This window comes from Stegodyphus dumicola, chromosome 3 (genome assembly GCF_044657685.1).
Source record: "Stegodyphus dumicola isolate Sdum_Otavi_A_Nest chromosome 3, ASM4465768v1".
NCBI classification, from domain to species: domain Eukaryota; kingdom Metazoa; phylum Arthropoda; class Arachnida; order Araneae; family Eresidae; genus Stegodyphus; species Stegodyphus dumicola.
In genome coordinates, this window is record NC_140770.1 from 242,866,647 (window position 1) to 242,887,354 (window position 20,708).

At 30.5% G+C, this 20,708-nt stretch overlaps 1 protein-coding gene across 2 annotated transcripts in view; it reads left to right on the forward strand.

Moving 5' to 3' along the window:
- Nucleotides 1-20,708, forward strand: part of abs (ATP-dependent RNA helicase abstrakt) — a 72,221-nt gene that overhangs the window by 17,171 nt on the left and 34,342 nt on the right. For both annotated transcript variants that reach the window (XM_035358443.2, XM_035358450.2), the window contains 6 exons: nt 2,334-2,490; nt 2,579-2,653; nt 5,096-5,156; nt 6,287-6,404; nt 14,642-14,733; nt 17,357-17,510. In XM_035358443.2, coding sequence (XP_035214334.1) covers nt 2,334-2,490; nt 2,579-2,653; nt 5,096-5,156; nt 6,287-6,404; nt 14,642-14,733; nt 17,357-17,510 — 657 coding nt within the window. The remainder of the gene's footprint in view (nt 1-2,333; nt 2,491-2,578; nt 2,654-5,095; nt 5,157-6,286; nt 6,405-14,641; nt 14,734-17,356; nt 17,511-20,708) is intronic.

Consider the following 20,708-nt stretch of genomic DNA (forward strand, 5'->3'; position numbering starts at 1 on the left):
GTTCAGTACTTCCTTTTCCCTTGACGTGTAAAAGTTTTTAAGATTTCCATCATATTACAGCCTTGAACAAAGCTCTATCTACAGCTCAATCAAAGAACTTCAATGGAATCAGACAACCCATTAATGCTCTTTTTGTCAGTGGGGACAAATACCATATGGTGTAAGATATCTAAGATATGGCCTGTTTTTTGCAAGAATTAAATGCTACACCTTCCTCACATGACCTTTGTTAAGAACAAAGAGAAGTGTGGGTTTGAAGATAAAAAGAACTGTACCATAAAAGAACTTCTCTCTGTTCTAACATGAATATCCTAAATACAGATAATTTTAAAGTTTAGTAATTTTTCAGATAAAACTTGCCAAAATTCTAGAAAAATTATGAAAATTACAACAAATATTTCAGTCAAAGATATCCATGAACTTTGCTGTATCCAATTTCATATATTTGGGAGTTAGCTATAACCGTATAAAATAATATTAAGCATGAAGGGAATTGGATGAGATCAAAATGTTTGTTCATTATAAACCAGGTTTGCCGTAGCAGGATTTGAGTATACTTCACGTACATAAAACAGCATATCTTCTGTGAACTTCAAATATTTTACATCTATTCATGAACATAGTTTCAGCTTCAGCTTGGGATTGCCGCCTGAGCATACAAGAGATATCACCGAACAGCCATTCATGAACATAGTATTTAATGCTTTGCTGTTCTTAAAATAAATGTATTCTATGATTTCACAATATATTGAGATATCTCGGATTTATTGAAGAGTATGGCTTTTTTTTAAATACTTGTTTTAAATGTCATTGGCTATTTTTCATTGACTGAACCAGGTCACCTGCTAGAGGTTATTTGCATACAATACTTCAATGGTCAAATGCATACAATAGGTTAAGCGTATAATACTTCAGTGTTTGGTGCACTTATCTGCCATCAGAGCTTATTGTTTCCTGCATATTACCATATTTAATTGTCAAGTATTTCTTGATTATTCTGATAGTTCTTATGATACCTTCACTGCATAAAAATTTCAACATTCAATTTTATGATTCATCATTTAATATATATAACTCATGAAAACACCTTTCTAAGAACTCATAAAAACAACTTCCTAAGAACTCATAAAAACACCCTTCTAGCAGTATCACTTTCTCTATATTGCCTTGCTTAGATAATTAAAAAAATACTTATGCATGTATTTTTCCTCTCCCCCCCTTTTTTTGAGGGGGGGGGCTAATTTTATCCTTTGAGAAGCGAGAGGGAGAAATTTTTCAGTGTGCTGTTTTTAAAGGCAGTTTTAAAGAAAAATTTAATATTTAATGTCATTTATTAAAGTACACGCAAATAGATTTATTAATTATTATACACTGGATTTCAAAGCTTCGGTGCAATTATTACTTCCAGTGCGATTTTTTTTTTTACTCAAACAAAATACTTTGTTATCTATCCATACTTTGAATGTTTCTATGGTAAGTTTCTAAATAATGATCTAAAAAAGAAAATGTGGGGAGAAGAATATAAATAATTGCGCTGTATCTTGATGTCTTAAATGTGGTATATTTGTTGCATATTAAAAAAAGAATAATGTAACATAATTTCAGTTACTTCTTCCTTGGCTTGACACCCCAGGATGGGCCCTTGCCTACTCAAGAAGTCCTCTCCAGGTGTCTTCCGCGTAGACGGTCTAGAAAATTCTTCATTTAATTTTGTAACAATAGGATTTTTACAGGGTGAGGTTGTCAGACTCATGCTGAACACCTAACCTGGAGGACCAGTCCCCTGATATAATTCCCAGGGCAAGGGTACCTGGTTATACCCCCTGACACTGGGCACCTATTTTAGACATCTTTTATGACACATGTAGGCTACATTAGGATTAGTCTTTCACGCTTGGCCACCTCATGGGTGATTTGATTCAAAAGAGAACATAAAATAATATTCAGTATATTATCCATCTAGTTAACTATAATCATATTTATTTTAATTGTATTGATGTGAATGATCACTTTAAAAATCTAAATATAAGACTGTTGCAGTGCAAGATTGATGATAAAGTTGAGTACTTCAAAATATATTATAATAACTGCCAGCATTTAGATTTTATTGAACACTGCTTTTATATTAAAAACTTACAAATAAAATTAAAATTAACTTGAGATTATGCTGATTACCATTTTATATTTTGTATATTATTTTAACTGATTAATTTATGACTACATTGTAGTTACTAAAACATGAACAAGCTGTGTGCAACCTTCAAAGCCATTTAATTATAGAATGTAAGAATCATTATTATTTTATGGTAATTGATTTCCTGATTTACTTCCAGCTTCAAAGGCTTGGACGCTTAGGAGCTATTCTTAAAGAAAAAGAAAAATATAGAAGTAGTACAGATAACGAAAATGATGAACTTGAAGATGACTTTGGTAGAAAATCGAATGTTAGCCTTCTGGATCAACATAATGAATTAAAGAAAAAGGCTGAAGGTATAATGATACATGCACATCTGGATACATGAATTATGCATATTTGTCTTGATATTTGCATTATCTTAATGCTAACTTTATATTGCAGCTCGTAAAGAAAGTGCTCTTGAAAAGCAATTGAAAGAAGAAGAAAAGATACTGGAAAGTGTTGCTGAAAAAAGAGGTAATAAATTTCTATGGTTGGTGTTTCCAAAATATGAAAATAAATATCAATATTGTGTGAAAAAATATAATTAAAAAAAATGTCTGAAAAAGTTCAGATTAACAGTGTCCTAAAAGAATTTGTTAAGGTTTCTTTTATGCTGTCGCTGAGTTTGGAGTCTATCAGTTTGCTGTTGCACTTACTCCTGCTAACCTGTTTGTTTTTGTCTTTATAGCTTTATTATTAAGCATAGTTTTCTTCACACTTCTGCCACATACAATTCAGCAGCAAAATTCTTTTTATTAATTAACATTTTATGTATTAACTTTATTAATTATTGTAAATATCATGTTCTTTGTACATGCCACATAAAATTCAATTCAACAGCAGAATCACCAATATTTAAAAATAGCATATCTGTAGAATTTCCAATACTCTCACTCACTGAAAATAAAAATGTTTTATTCCATATAATGTTATCACTGTTTGCTTTCAAATTGTTGAGTTTGTTCTTCAGAAAGTCATTAAAGTTTTATAAAATATGGAATATAAAATTCAAAATTCGGGCTTCCGGTTGCACAGGTTCGGGTGAAAGTTTATGTTTTCAAATTTTGATGGCTCTAGTTTGTGTGTCCCAAAAGAATTTGTTAAGGTTTTTTTTATGCTGTTACTGAGCTTGCAGTCTATCAGTCTACTGCTGCTCTCACTTCTGCTAACCTATTTCTTTTCATCTTTTTAGCTTTATTATTAAGCATAGTTTTCTTCGCACTTCTGCCACTTCACATTCAGCTGCAAAATTCTTTTTATTATTTAACATTTTATGTATTAACTTTATTAATTATTGTAAATATCATGTTCTTTGTACATGCCACATAAAATTCAATTCAACAGCAGAATCACCAATATTTAAAAATAGCATATCTGTAGAATTTCCAATACTCTCACTCACTGAAAATAAAAATGTTTTATTCCATATAATGTTATCACTGTTTGCTTTCAAATTGTTGAGTTTGTTCTTCAGAAAGTCATTAAAGTTTTATAAAATATGGAATATAAAATTCAAAATTCGGGCTTCCGGTTGCACAGGTTCGGGTGAAAGTTTATGTTTTCAAATTTTGATGGCTCTAGTTTGTGTGTCCCAAAAGAATTTGTTAAGGTTTTTTTTATGCTGTTACTGAGCTTGCAGTCTATCAGTCTACTGCTGCTCTCACTTCTGCTAACCTATTTCTTTTCATCTTTTTAGCTTTATTATTAAGCATAGTTTTCTTCGCACTTCTGCCACTTCACATTCAGCTGCAAAATTCTTTTTATTATTTAACATTTTATGTATTAACTTTATTAATTATTGTAAATATCATGTTCTTTGTACATGCCACATAAAATTCAATTCAACAGCAGAATCACCAATATTTAAAAATAGCATATCTGTAGAATTTCCAATACTCTCACTCACTGAAAATAAAAATGTTTTATTCCATATAATGTTATCACTGTTTGCTTTCAAATTGTTGAGTTTGTTCTTCAGAAAGTCATTAAAGTTTTATAAAATATGGAATATAAAATTCAAAATTCGGGCTTCCGGTTGCACAGGTTCGGGTGAAAGTTTATGTTTTCAAATTTTGATGGCTCTAGTTTGTGTGTCCCAAAAGAATTTGTTAAGGTTTTTTTTATGCTGTTACTGAGCTTGCAGTCTATCAGTCTACTGCTGCTCTCACTTCTGCTAACCTATTTCTTTTCATCTTTTTAGCTTTATTATTAAGCATAGTTTTCTTCGCACTTCTGCCACTTCACATTCAGCTGCAAAATTCTTTTTATTATTTAACATTTTATGTATTAACTTTATTAATTAAATATCGTGTTCTTTGCTCTTATGCCACATGAAATTCAATTCAACAGCAGCAGAATCACCGATATTTAAAAATAGCATATCTTTAGAATTTCCAATAGATACTCTTGCTTGCTGAAAATAAAATGTTTTATTCCATACAGTGTTATCACTGCTTGCTTTTAAATTGTTGAGTTTTTTCATGAAAAATTGATTAAAGTTTTAACAAAATATTGAATATAAAATTCAGAATCCAAGCTTCCAGGTTCAGGTGAAGGTTTATGCTATTCAAATTTTGATGGCTCTAGGTACTATTTAAAAAAAAAAATAGTACAAGGTGATGATGTTTGGCAGCAAAAATTTGAAAAGTGCTACAGCTGTTTATAGTGGTTTATGCCGTTTCAAGACTGATAATCCATTTGGGGTAAAAACCAAGGTGGATATGTCTGTTACATGTTGAAATATGAATGTGACAGTAATTTTAATTTGTCCGTAAATACTATTAAATTGTGATCTTAATTCCAGTTGCAAATCATTAACTTTTAACCACGGCCATCAAATCCGTAATTTGTGTGTGTATGTGAGGGGGGGGGGGAACTGTTTAATTTTGTATTGACTTTCTTTGAATTTTCTTGCAGCTCTGATGGGTGTTGCTGAATTGGCTAAAGGAATACAGTACCAAGAACCAATCAAAACAGGGTAAAATTGCATATGCTTATTTTCTAGTATCATTTCATGACATTCTAATGAATTTTTTTATTAATAAATAAAATTTCTAAAACCTTAAATTCATGTAAGAAAAAAATTATATATTAAACAGAAATATCATTAAGTCTAACTCACTTCAGCTGAAATTATAAGAACATTAAATATATATAGTACAAAGTCTTTAATCTGAACTTCGGCGATTCCAGATTAGGGGTTTTTCCGGATTATAGATCATCAGTTTAAATCTGGTAAGATGGCATGCAGAAATTATAAAATTAAAAATATGAAACCTTAATTTATGAAATGAAGAGCAATTATAATCTAAAAGAAGCTTAATATTAAACATTTCTTTCAATGCGTGCATGCGTAAAGCATACGTTACGCATAGTCGAAATTAGAAAATTGCAACCAGAAAACTATTTCATGTGTATTTGTGATATTTATAATGACGAGGAATTTGATTTAAATCATATCAAAGACCTCCGTCTTTGATATGATTTAAATCAAATTACATCGAGATGAAATCTATTGGAGTACATCGAGATGAAATACTACATTTAGTAAGGAATTATAAGCGGAATAAAATAAAAACATCTGCCCTTAAGATGAGGATAGTGCTGACAGATCAACTTCCAATTCATTGCGTGCCGCGACGTCCCCTTCCCCACCCCTTTTTGAAAAACAAAATGCACTCTTGGCTTATATTTGGAAATATAGGGTAGTTACCTAAATTTAGTTACTATTTTTTATCAGTAGTGTAATCTAAAAGTTTAATTTTGAATATAGAAAAAATATAAAACCTTTATGCGATGTTGTGATTTCTGTTCATATGCACTTAAATTATCTTAAGAAAAAACAAAATGTTGCACATTTGGTACCAAAATATCACTTTTTCTCTCAGTTTGGAAATTTAAATCTTAACTGCTTAAAAAAAGTGTTATTGTGCTGTTTTTATAATTTAATGCATTATGTAATTAAGTAATTTTTTCTTTTATAAAAAACCAAAAGAATAAAAATAAATAATGATATAGTTATTGAATATGCTACATTTATGCTATTTAGATTGTATTTTAAAAAGCATGTCATCTTGAAAAAAGTTTTTTGATGTTTTATTTTTATAGATGGCGGCCACCTCGTTATATACTGGAAATGTCTGAAAAACGTCATGAACGAGTTCGTCGAAGAAACAGAATACTTGTTGAAGGAGAAGACATTGCTCCTCCTATAAAAACTTTCAAAGTAAGTTAAAACTGGAATCAAACTGACATTTTAAACTATTTATTAATGTTTTATATAATACATAACCATTCCAATTTTCATGGTATTTTGAGTATGATATTAATGTCTATTAAGCAGTTTTCATATGCTTTTTTAAATATTCAGATGAAAATTATGTTTGCTAAATTTAGTGCATAAAGTGAATTAAAATTGCTTGCATATTATATACATAAAAATATTTATTATGCCTATGTGTATTTAGTGCTTTTTCTAATAGATTACATCATATGTATAATTATGCTGAAGTGTAAGTAAAATGTTATAGTTATGTTAGCAGAAAGTTGTTTCACGACTTTTTTATTGTGGTAAACTGTCACAAAAGGTACTTACATTAACTGCTATTATGTAAATTCTGGTGAATTTCAATTGCATTTGAATTTTTGTCTTTGCCAATTTACGTGATTTAAAGAAAATTCGTGGGACAGCACCCTTGGCAAGAACGTTGATTTGGCACTTTTCGGCACTGTAAAGAAAAAAATGCTTATAGTCACCAATCAGCAAATAAATCTTTCTTCTAGCATCGATTTTAAAATATTAAGATTTTTTTTTTTTGTTTGTGTTCCGAGTTCTTCTTCTTCTTCTTCTTCTTTTTTTTTTTTTTTTTTTTTTTTCTGGCTAGTTGAAATTTTTGAATTTATAATATACCAGTTTTCCAACTGTTACCGATGTGCGCATATGCATTTGTTCTACCTTCAGTTTTAAAATATAATAATTCTTTTTGTGTGCTCATACTTCAAATTTCTTCAGCTTGTGAAAATTTTCTATTTTTATGGGAAAATGGGCATGGTATGGAATTATATGTTGGAAAATAAACATTTGGCAGTGGAATGTTACAACATATCATACTCATAAAATAAAATGCCTTTGGGGATCAACGAAACGGCATGACAAAAAGAGCAGATTTCAGCTTGCCATCACCAAGGCTGCTGCAGAAGACAAGTACTAATTAATGTTACCAAATAGTATGACCACCAAAGAATCTGACTATGTTTTGAAATTTCTTTTCTCTATTACATAAGTGTAAAACCTTCCATAAGGTAATAGTGATGGAATAATTTAAGGGTAATTTAAAAATTAAGGTAATGAGTTTTCGTAGTTGTAATAATATTCCTTTTATTTAAATTTCCTGGCTAGGGAGTAGCAAATGATTACAGACTTATCAGTTGTAATGACATTAGTGATATTGTGCTCAAATGTGGAAGTGTGATAAGATTTTTACATCTAAAACAGATCTCACTAGCAGAAATTCATTGCCAACTTGTGAAACTGTATAGAGCTAATGTCTAATATCGTAAACAAGTTTTTGTTTGGTACACAGAGTTTGATAGAGGTAAAACAGATGTGCAAGATGAATCATGATCAGCCAAGCACATCCATCTTGTTGATGCTCTGATCAAGATAGTTTTGCCACATTCTTCTTAGTGATATTGCTAAGGAATTCAATATTTTAGTAGGCATTGTATCAATCTTGAGTAACTGGGCTGTTGGAAGACGTTTTCTTGCTGAACTCCTAAACCGCTCACAGATAATCTTAAAACTGTGAGAATAGGACTGTCTTTCTACTTAGTGTACTTTAATGAGAAAAGTTTTCTTCATTCCATGTTACAATAAAGTGTTCCTTCACTACATTGTTATAGAATATGAGTGCTTCATGTGATACCTGATATGAAGCAAACATCCATGTCATTGAAACATGCTTTTTCATATCCTTCCAAGGAATTCATACAACTTCATTTATGAAAAATGTTATAGTGATTGTCATTTGAGACTAGTTAAGTGTGCTGCTAGTTGATTTTCTCACTCATGGAATGAAAGTGAATATTGTCATATATTTTAAAACACTGGGATAGCGGCATATTACAGTTCCCAGAAAAGAGTAGGACTTCTTTCAGAAACGTTTTATTGCTATACTAGTCAACGTTATGCATGATTTATTTCAGCACTTTCACTAATTGATATTGTATCACCCCCCCCTCCAATCTGCATCTGCTAATCATTTTTTTTTTTTTTCTTTTCTTTTTTCTTTTTTCTTTTTTTTTTTTTTTTTCTTTTGAACATTTTAAGAAACGTGTGGTTAGGAAGCAGTTCACAACTGACATTAATGTTTAATAACCCATCATGATATGGCTTCAGGGACTTGATGCCTACTTCTTCTATACTAGCAGTAATGTTTTGATGTAGCTTTGGGACAAATGTTTACAGTTATATAGTGACTAAGAGAGAGTAAAGCCTGTATCAGTTACCATTGATTTTATGAGTAAGTTCAATAGAGCCTTGGTTTTTAATCTTTTTTATGTTGGGAAACTCTAAACTCTGGCATTTTTGTTTTGCAGAACACTTACAGCATAAGCCTTAAAAGCTGGGGTGATTAATCTCTTTGAAATAAAGGATACAATGAAAAAAAGGGGGGCACAAAAATAACTCCATTATTGAAGGGGGGAACCAGAATAGTGTTGCAGATGCATTATGGGTATGGGGTTGGCCCAACTTGTTTACTTCAAATTGATACTGCTTCATATTGTTACTTTTATGAAAGAATAAATTGCCAATATTGATTGGTCTGAACAGATTTACTTTCTAAAAAATTTCAGACTTAATGAAATGTGTGAGCTTGGTGATCTTTGCAGATTTCAGCAGTATTGAGATGAAAAAAATGATCTTCTCTTCTAAATTTCTCAGACTCACGTGTTTACTTGTTCTAATATTAACCATCATTGAAAATTCTGCCTCACAAAGATATGGCAGGAAAAATAATAATGTGTAATGCCTTTTATGCAGATCCAAATATTTATCTTTAACATACATCTAGAATTTTTCAGAAGTGTTTTCAATAAACTTCAGTGATCTCAAGAGAGTGACGTCAGTTCTTCATTCAGAGTAGAACTGGAGAAGTAGGAAGAAACAAATAGATTGTTTATCCAATAAAATTGTTCAGTGTTTAACAGTGGAAAGTATTTTTCAAAATTTTCTTCTATTGTTAAAGGTTTGATTATTAAAGAAATTATAACCTCATTTGTAGCCTGCACAGAACAGGGTTGGTGTAGAAAATACCTTAGGCTTTTTCGAAATGATTTTTGATTCTTAATATGCCTGGTGGATAAGGTTTAATCCCCATTTCCTGAACTTCCCCAAAACATTGTCAGTAAATGAAATTTTCTTGATTTTGATTCCAAAATGACCCTCCAGCTTTGCATTTTGATACTTTTTCTTCCAGTATTTGTACTTGCTTTAACTGTCTGGACACATTTTAAGATGTGTGTGTGTACTTAAATTTGTCATGACAAATATTATTGAACACACACACATATACATATACAGTGGCCACTTGGAGGGTTAAAAGTCATTAACTTTAGCCAAAGTTTGAAAACTGTTCCTAATTTCCCTTATTTGATATTTCCATCCCTTTTCTGAGTGTGAATTAGCATTTTGGGTGAATATAGAATTGAAATTACATTTCTCATATCAGAGCCATCACAAATTGACATTACAAACAAGGAGGGACGATCAGCAACCCTAGAATGAAAGTTTTGAGTTTCCCAATTGGTTGCTCACCAATATTTCAAAACAGATATTGTCAACAAGAGTACTGTCTGCCTGCTTGAAAAATCGACTTACTGTGAACAAACATGGCCTTCTGAAGGAAGTCAAAGGTTAAACTTCATAAAATTTGTGCTTCCACCCATTGCTATCAATGAATTCAGAAGTTCTTGAAGGGTATGGACAAAAGACATTGATAGTGCACTCAAAAAGGGTGAAGATATAAGAAAAAAATCTGCTGGAAATGAAATATTTTAAATTTGGGAAGGCCCGATTTTTTTGCTGAGTAGTGACACTATGAACAGTGGGGTTCCATCAAACTATGGTACATTACATTACTTTTTATAGTAGTTTTAACAATGCTCTGTTAAGGGTGCTTTACAGAATTGAAATTACATTTCTCATATCAGAGCCATCACAAATTGACATTACAAACAAGGAGGAACGATCAGCAACCCTAGAATGAAAGTTTTGAGTTTCCCAATTGGTTGCTCACCAATATTTCAAAACAGATATTGTCAACAAGAGTACTGTCTGCCTGCTTGAAAAATCGACTTACTGTGAACAAACATGGCCTTCTGAAGGAAGTCAAAGGTTAAACTTCATAAAATTTGTGCTTCCACCCATTGCTATCAATGAATTCAGAAGTTCTTGAAGGGTATAGACAAAAGACATTGATAGTGCACTCAAAAAGGGTGAAGATATAAGAAAAAAATCTGCTGGAAATGGAATATTTTAAATTTGGGAAGGCCCGATTTTTTTGCTGAGTAGTGACACTATGAACAGTGGGGTTCCATCAAACTATGGTACATTACATTACTTTTTATGGTAGTTTTTACAATGCTCTGTTAAGGGTGCTTTGATACTTAACCAGAAAATGCTTTTATGATGGCATATATATATATTTGATTCAATACTGACATAGTATCCGATCAGTTCTTAAAGTTATCTACTATAGAATCATAAAGGTAAGATAGATCCCACCAAAGTTGTACAAATCATTCCTGTCAAATTCTGAAGGAAGTGACACTTCATTTAATAAACAATCAGTATTCAACCCACTTCCTTTTTGTGCTTCATAAAAAGAGCTTTCAGTTCGTTCTTCTATTTTGTTAGGCCCTCTGATTTTACCAGAAGTTCTCTTTAGCATGTTGCGAGTATAGGCTTCCCGCAAGTAATTGTTCCATTTTATTACAGTTTTGTTGGCCATATTGAGATGATGGACATATCGTGTCCATTAATACGTACTTCTTTTTCCCATAATTTCCAATTTCCATTGCTTTCTGTTTGTTAAATGCAGATCTAAATATTATTCCTTTTTTTTTTTTTTTTTAACGGAAGAGGAAAAATAGAACAATAATAGTTATTAGTTAGCAATAATAGTTATATTCTTATTCCTAAAATCAAATAGTGGTTTATCAAGAATCTATCAGGGTTGCATCAAACAGCAGTGCAGATGTTATGAGCATGTTGTTAACATCATGCTTATCCGTAAGAGATGCTAAATCACACTGCTTGACGACAGTTTCGTTCTTGACTAGATAAACATAAGTACCATTGATTCTTATTAATATGGTACAAGATTTTAAAAGTCTGAGAATCCCTGATCTAGAACATTCCATTGTGGAGGAACCTTTTCTCCCCCCCCCCCGTTTTTTTTTTTTTTTTTTTTTTTTTTTTTTAATGTGGCGATAGTGAATAGCTGTTGAAGCAGTTTTTGTCATTGAACTCTAGTAGTAAAATTTATGGAACTCGATTAATGCATACCTGCTAGTTTTCATAAAATTTTTGCATTTTTTATGAAACTTGTTCAAGTTTTTAAGATCTTACATGCAGAATGAATTAATTATGAATTTTGCAGTCTTTTTGCAAAAGTGCTAAAAATTGTGCATTTTCGATTTGCCACAATATTTGCACTTAAATTGCAGACATTTTCCATCTGTTCCACCTGTTATAGGCTTTAAGATTACTGTTTCAGTTCATTCCCCTTCATTGCACTAAAACTTTTTCCCTTTTCTGTGAATCCCAAGTGTGAATTCTTCATTGTGCCTTGCCAAGTTTGAGGATTTATCAGAATTTCAGTTTTTATTCAGCACATCAAATGTTTATTCAATATCTGTAAATTTGATGACAATTTTTTAATAAATATAATCCATTATTGCAGAATTGTTAAAATAATGACAGCATATTCAATTTACATTTTTGAGAAAAATATTAAAATGCAATTTTTTTATATCCATCTGTTATGTTTTAAAATGTTTTTACCATCTATTTTAGTGATTTTTGAGTATCATGATTCTGACATTTGAATAAGAATAATAAATGTTATAAAACAGAATTTCTGAATTAATTTTTAGCAAAAGCAAAAATGCTACTCTAATTTTGTAGAAACTAATTTCATCTATATAATTTTTTATGCTAACTGTTTTTTTCCTCGTGTAATTCCCTTAAAACATTCAGATATATCTTTAGTCTTTGTAAAAGTCATTTTATGCATTTTTCTAAATTTCTTTTCTTCAAAAAATCTTCTGATTTTTGTTCTTTTGAAAGTGGCAAGTATTTTAATGGAGAAAAAGCCCATGACAAAATGAAAAAAAAATTAATGGTATTAATACAGTATAGATGTGTTTTTTAGTTAGATTGTGATGAATTGTTCTTATGGCTTAGAGAATTTTTGGAAAAAGCAGTGAAAACAAAGTTACCTGAATTTTACTTAAATGATATCAATACTCCATGTGTTAAATGGTCTGTGACAAAATGGCAATTCTACTCTGAGATTTTCTCATATCTGGCAGGTTAGGACTGTTTGCAAGTTACTGTGGTTAGGACTGTTTGTTGGGCATATGGTTTCTGATGAGCTCCAAGTAGGCTTTCCTCGTGGGCACTGTTAATTAATTATCGGGTTCTACCTGCCTTTTAAATAACACAGGCCGTAATAGTAAAGACATCTACTTTTTATCTACTTATTACCTTTTCTACTACATTTACTTATTATCTTTTCTACTATTGATACCAGATGTTTTTCTCTTGGTATAATTCTATTTCCTTTGTTTTTTCATCTTTTATTGTTGCAATTTTCACTATTCAAATGTTCAGAAAAGTGCAAGAATTAGTCTGTTCTTATCATATGGACAGGCACCTGTGGGAAAGAATTTTTCTGTTAATAAATATATTGAAAATTGATATTGGGAAAGGTTTTTAAGGAATTTCTCTGTTAATAAACATGTTGAAAATGCAAGAGATTTGCCTTATGTATCTGGATGCATATTATATAAAGTTTTCTGGAGTTATTCTTAGAATTGAAATTACTAAAGAAGTAAGATTAGCAAGTTAGCAAGTTTTAGATACATGCAGTTTTTTAGATAAACAAAAGTTTTTAATTAAATCGGAAAATTTAAAGATGAAAAAAAATTATTGAAGAAAACATTAGTTACATAACGCAAAGAAGATATTAACAAATTAGCTGATACTTTAGACAGTGATGCAAAGACTAATGGTAATGCTGATTTGTTTATTGAAGAAAATAAACTTAGGACAGTAGTTAAAAAGAGGGAAGTAAATATAAATAAGCTAAACTCAAATTTAATAAACACAAATCTTTTGTAATGATATGAATGTTTTATATCTTTTAATGTATAATTCTTGTAATGTCTTTCGAAACCAGTGTATAATTTATTAATTATAATTGTAATTTTTGGTTACTTTAAATTACAGAATTTCATGAGGCTGTGCTGGTCAGTAGTGCTGTTCTGCCCACTCCCCCAAATATTTTTTAAAATAAAGAAATTTTTAATACCGATTTTGTAAATCTGTTTTAAGATATGTGCGATAGTTTTATGTGTAAAATATAATTGTTACAAGCAGTTATGCTCATAAATTAATGTGGTTAAAAAACTTTAAAGAAATTTGATATTACAAGAATAAAAGCGGTTGAATAGAAAATTGTTTAAATTTGTTAAGTTCTGTTTCTAGGCCCTATTTTTCATTGATGGTCCATAAATGTTCTTACAAGTCCTTAATTTTCATATAGAAATGTAAAGTATGTAAAAACCCTTACAAAGTAGAACATTTATGTATTTCTTTCTCTTACATGTCTCTTCCGCAGTAAATGTTTTTCTGGTATTTTCTGATTATCTGCACGCAGTGAAAAAAATTGCAAAAATTTCATAGCATTGCTAAGCATCAAACATATCATTATCATATACGGTCATATTCTGATGTTGAAGAAAGCACGCAATTACATATGTATGCCAAAAAATTTTCAGTAATGTCAGCATTTTATATAAATAGCTGCTGTTTGCAACATTTTTTGTTTCAGGTTAGTATAATTGACATGCTGTGTTATTGCCATGTTAATTCTTTTATTAATATTGAGAAAATGTTATGTACATTAAATTTAGATCATGATGTTATACCTATAAACCTGAAGTATCAAAAGTTTTTATTTCCTGGTTTGGCAATAAAAAAATTGTTTACGAATTAGTTGTTGTTTGGAAAGAATGAACTGATTTCATTCATATTGAAATGGTTTTGTACATTTGCTTTTCAGGGGTACATTGAACTTATAAATTTTGCTTTGGCTGCAGCCCGCTATTATTGTGTATAATAAAATAAGCACTTTAATTATAGTTACAGAAATACAATTTTTGATTTCATTTCAGGAAATGTATTTTCCTCGAGCTATCCTACAAGGTTTAAAGAAAAAGGGAATTACGAAACCTACCCCAATTCAGATGCAAGGTTTACCTGCTGTGTAAGCAGAGCTGTCTATCATATATTATTTTAATGTGTATTTTAAAATGTAGTATAAATTCAAATAACTATAATGCATTAAAATACAGTAAAAATGAATTCTAAAATAAGTATCTGGATATTTAATGAGTTCTTATAGCTAACTTTAATAGAATTTTACCTTCATCTTTTCTTTTTTGCCTTTACTTAGTCAAATAAGTACTATGCCAGATTTAGGTATGAAGAAGAACAGTACATTTTATTTAAAATGAAAGATAGTAAATGTAAAATAATTTTGCAAAATAAACAAAAGTAATTCAATTGGACCCTTTCACAAAAACCTTGCATATAAATAAAGATAATTTATTATAAATATTAAATTATAATTATGACAAACATTGAATACTGGGAAAAAGAAAGAAAAGCAATGTAGAACACTTTTTGTATTTGTCCATAAATCTGTCACTAGTAACATTGAGTAATTTTATCTTAAGTAATTTATATTGTGTATTTTATCATATATATATGTAAGATAAAAATATATGAATCAGAATTATAACTATAAACATTAATTCTTCCTCTCTATTCTAAAATCGTAATAACTTCTCTGCACTGCGTCATTTCTAGATCACTCTATGGCCCGCGCAGCTCTGATGACGTAATAATTGGGAACTGAAGCTGCCTTTGTAAACCAAAACTTTTTTCTTTGCCGTGCTTCCATCTTTCATAACTACGCACTTCAGCTTTTCCTCTCGACTGTGCTAAGATGTAATTTCTCTGGCTTGCTTTCTATCTCAACAATATCAAAAATGTAAATCTTCTGTGGAAAGACTCGACTAGAGTGCCAAGTGATTGTGACCACAAATATCAATTGCAAATAAAAATGGAATTAAAACTGCCTCGACTGCCAAGTTCTTTAGAAATTACCAAGTTAGCATTACTAGCATACTATGCAATCAAAATCTTCTTCAATATGGGTCTAATCATGCATCTACAGTGTTCCGTCTTTTGATTTGCTCTTGTTATGACATATATATATATATAAAGATATACACACACCAGGTTCGTTGATGCAAACTTTATTTTTCATATGTGTAATATGAAATATAAGCTTAATTTTAGTGTATCAAATCGTTAAATTTAACCATTTTAAGAAAACTTAATTTGTCCAGATAGTGACGTTAGGAGCATGTTATTTTGAAGCTTGCAAAGTTATTAGATTGAAGTGCTAATGTAGCTGAAAGTGAACTGAAGAAAGCATTAGTCATGCATATGAAATAATCAACAAACAAAAATTTCATGTAAAATGTTGATGATGATGATGTTTCAGATCATAATTTGAGATTGGAGTAAATAGAGCTAGACTTGGAATGGATGAAGCACAATATTGGAAAAAAGCTTGCTTTCCCTGTACTTGAGATTCTTTAATCAAGCATTTGGCCTATTTTAACAAATGATTTATAAATGAATAAATTTCTTGGAAAGTGATGGTGTGTTACCTGACTATAATAAAATCAATTTTAATTCAATAATCTAAATATCCAGTTTCTTTTATAAGGATTCTTTCATTTAATGAAATTTGGGTCTCTTTTATATGCAGCATAGCAAGTTTAGATTGCATTAAATTATTTAATTTAAATGAAACATGTAATAGCTGTCTGCTTAAGCTTCATCCCACATTTGAAAGAGGGACCTCTAGGCTGGAATCCAGTGACCTGATATCTCTGTTCCTCTACCACCAACTTCTGAGCAACCTAACTGGAATAAGTTCAGTGTTTACTTGCATGCTATGAACAGTCACCAGACAATTTAGTTCAGAATGTTTATGCATCTTAAAAAGTGTTGTTTATCACTACTGATTTTGATGAAAATGCTTTTGTTTGATTATATCTCACAAGAACCACTATAAATTGTCCATTGTACCATGCTTGTCTGCTACATGTTTTACCAAGTTGGTGTGTTGCTATATGTTGTAAATAGAATAGGCACTTAAAGGACAATACAAAGTCTTTTATTCATCAATTAGTTGAATAGTGGTTGATTGAAGAAAGGATTTCTGTGTGGACTTAACATGCTTATTATTCTGATTTTTCACTTTTAGATTTCGACAGTATTTCTAAATAATAATAATAAAAAAAAGCTCCATAGTATATATTACAATAGAGATTTTCAACCTGTCATACCTGAGGGCCTCATTAATAAATTCATAAAGACAGGCAGACCACATACCTATCAAATAAGTAGTGTAGACAATAAATTTATGAAAGAGAGGAAGGTTTACAAAAGTATAATTAATTTTAAGGGAAGCTATAGTGTTAATGATTTTTATAATTTGCATAATAATAATTAATTAATAGTTATAATTGTTAAGCCTTTGAAGCTTACCTCTCAATTCATATGCATTTGAAGTCATAAATAAACTGAACACCAGTTGAATGCAATTCTTGGCAAGTGTCACATGTCAGAGAGATGATAAAATGATATTAATAAGGATTGTGTTTACATATGCTTAGTATCAAATCTCATGTGTGAACCTTTTGTGATTCTGATAAAAGTAAATTAAAAAATATCTATATTTGCACCAAACATCCTAATAACTTTAGTCATGCAAAAAAAAATTTCAAGGGTTTCTTTTTCTTTTTCAGTCTTTCTGGACGAGATATGATTGGAATTGCCTTCACTGGTTCTGGAAAAACATTAGTATTTGTTCTTCCAATTATAATGTTTGCTATGGAACAAGAAAAGAAGTTGCCATTTTTACGTGAAGAAGGTCCTTATGGTCTAATTATTTGTCCTTCAGTAAGAAAAAAAATATTTTCTGAATCTGCTTGGAACATAATGAATAAAATAATATTTTAAATGAGAGACAGCTTTATTTCTTAAGTGTTTTTATATAAATATGTTATAAAGAGCTTCCAAATTAAAATGCATTTTATCTCAACAGTGAGGCAGAGTGAACCATATCCACAATAAGATATTTAGTTTTGATCTTGGCCATAGATTAGGATAGACTTAAATCTGCACAGTAAATGTTTTTGTGGGAATGGGTTAAATCCAAATGTTACAATAAGCATACAGTGTATTTAAACAGCTCTTATTAGCCAAGTTTGTGTATTTGTTTATCTTAGTCTCTGTTTTAGTAAACTTACATTCATTAAGATGATATTTATATTATTAAAGAAAGTAAAACATCTTTAATATGTAACAAGTGATAAAAACTCATGATCGAATATAGCCAGTCATGGCATTCAGACAGTTAAAAAAGTTGAGTTGAATTAAATTTTTATTTCATTCCCTAAATAAGTGCATTTCCACATAATTTAAAAATTATGTATTGAGCTACATATTGTATTAAACTAATTTTTTTTATATTGAAGTGATTTTCAAAGAAAAATATTTTTTAACACATATGTGGTTTATCACTTGCCTTTAATTAAATGTCAGATCATAAGATTTGCTTTCAGTTTAGAATTTTTTCCATAATGAATTTAAAATTTTCTAAATTCAGATTATTAGTATATAATTTTTTAATATTTAAAGCATGTTTTTGATAGAAATAAACTCAGATGCGTCTGAACATTGGCAGTGCCTTACATAAAATGCATGGTTATGGGTCTTTCTTTGACAGAGTGATATTTATACATTATGTAACCAGGAATATGTGAATAGTAGTGGCATTCTTTTTTGCTTAAAAAATAAGTAATGTATTTTACTGATTATGAAATCCACATTTTACTATATAGTACAAAGTCTGAAATCTGGAATCATCTATGCCCCACTTAAAAGCGCTGGTATTGTAGGGCCAGTGATTTTTATAGTAGTAGAAGATAGTTTACGTTTGGAATGTGATTCCTATAGGCATTCATTCAACACGTTATGCGCCAAATCTGTTTTCTTTGTTTGACCAACTAGATAACATTTTATCGAAATAGATCTGTGGCCAGTGTTCCCTTTACAACAAACCAGTTCATTGCAGTTCTTGGCCATGCGCAGACAAAAATTTTCCCTGAGCATCAAAATGTCAGTTTGAGAGTGTGAAACCGATAGCAGCAGTGAAATTATTCTTGCTAGAAAACTGCCCGGAGAGGATATATTTTTATCATCTTCTGATCACAAGGAGGAGATTGTTGGAAATGGCATGACCCGAAAATGGCAGCCTAAATGGAAAGTCTAGTGTCAGCCACACATGGCTGATACGGCCTAAACAGAAAGTCTAGTGTCACTAGACTTTCCGTTTCTGGCTGACGCAGCCTAAATGGAAAGTCTAGTGTCAGCCACAGATGGCTGACGTGGCGCTCAACGTGTTAAAAGAAAAAATGTTTTGTATGTGTAATATTTCATGCATGCATATTTTTTGTTTTCATCATCGCATGACTCTCAACAAATGGTAGTTTGAGAAATGATTCATGCAGCGATGTATAAACTTTTTTTTTTTTTTTTTTTTTTTTTTAGTAATTGAATACCAAGGAGCATGGTAACCATTTATGCTGACATTACGCCTCGCGATGATTACAGACTTCAGCTAACTGAACTATGAAATGTTGAATGTGTAGATTCTTTCGTTATGCAAAAGAGTAGCGCTGTTTGTATTAAGTGCTTTAGTGTATTAAGAATAGCTGATTTGTTATTTAGATAAGCTCATGGCCAGTTTATGAGCCAGTGCAGCTCACAGGATAGCAGATTGTAGAAGCAGCAATTTTTTTTTTAATTTAGAGGATCAATGAGCAGCAAAGTTAAAGGATAGCAAAGTATTCAGAATTTAGGGAAAGTACCGAGACACAGAATTTAGGGATGGCAAAATTAGTAGAATTTAGAGAGGTATTTGAAAGCAGAATTTAGGACCTACAAAGATTGCATTAAGTAGCAAAATGTCTAGTGCCTGCCCTGGATAAGTTTTAAGTATGTGTAGGAACAAAATTTAGCAGATCAACATGTCTTTAGTCACCCATCTCATGATGCATCCCCAATAGTGTATAGTGGACATTAGTTGAACATTAAGCTAGGCTAAAACAAGGCAGTAATGATCCAAAAGAATTTAAATCCAGTTAAAATATTAAATTGTGCTGTTTGTTAACTTTTTAGTTTGATCCAGCTTATTTTGCAGGTTATTATTATTATAGCAATCTTAGGAAACAGGATCTGCAAAGCAAGAACATGTTTTGCTGCCCATTAAGCAAAAAAAGAATTACGGCAAAAAATAGACAATGTGTCCATCTTCAACTATAGCATTATCTCCAAAACACATTTACATTGCTGATGAAACTGGTCTTTTCTGATAATATGTGTCCGTAAAATACATTGTCAACCTCTGCAGGAAAGGATCCAACTGGTATCAAGGATTCCAAAGCACAACTAAGAATTTTAGCTTGTGCAAATGCTGCAGGAATGTATGAGTGTAATTTTTTTCTAATTAAAAAGATACACAACCTTGGGTGTTTAAAGGATTAAAGAGATTCTCCATCATATATCATTCAAACACACATTTTATAATTTCTACATGTTATCTTACTAGATCTAAACTGATTATGCAATATCCAAAATCCCCAAAGTCCCAATAAGGCAGGAACTTGGATTTTGAACTGTATAAACCTCTTTTAAAAGTATGAACATTCAAAGTTTTCAAAAAAAAAAAAAAAAAAAAAAAAACTATGGCCTTTTCAACATTCTAATGCACAGTGTCTTTAAGGATGTGTATGGAAAAAAGGTGGGTCATATGATTGAAGAAATGTGGTAGGTTCAAATTAGATTAGTGGATTCTTCTAAAAGTATATCCATTACGTATTGAAAGTACTTTTTAATAAAATTATGTGACTTTTTTATGTTTGAAATCAAATGAATTAAATATGAAAAAAAAAACTAATTGTGCAAAAAGTAAAAATTGGGAGTTTAGGTAATATTTATTATATCTTCGGGAATAACACTTTAAAAATAGAGAAAGAAAAGCTATATAAAATTTTACTTAAACTACTTAACCTGTGTAGTGTCAAAATTTGAATC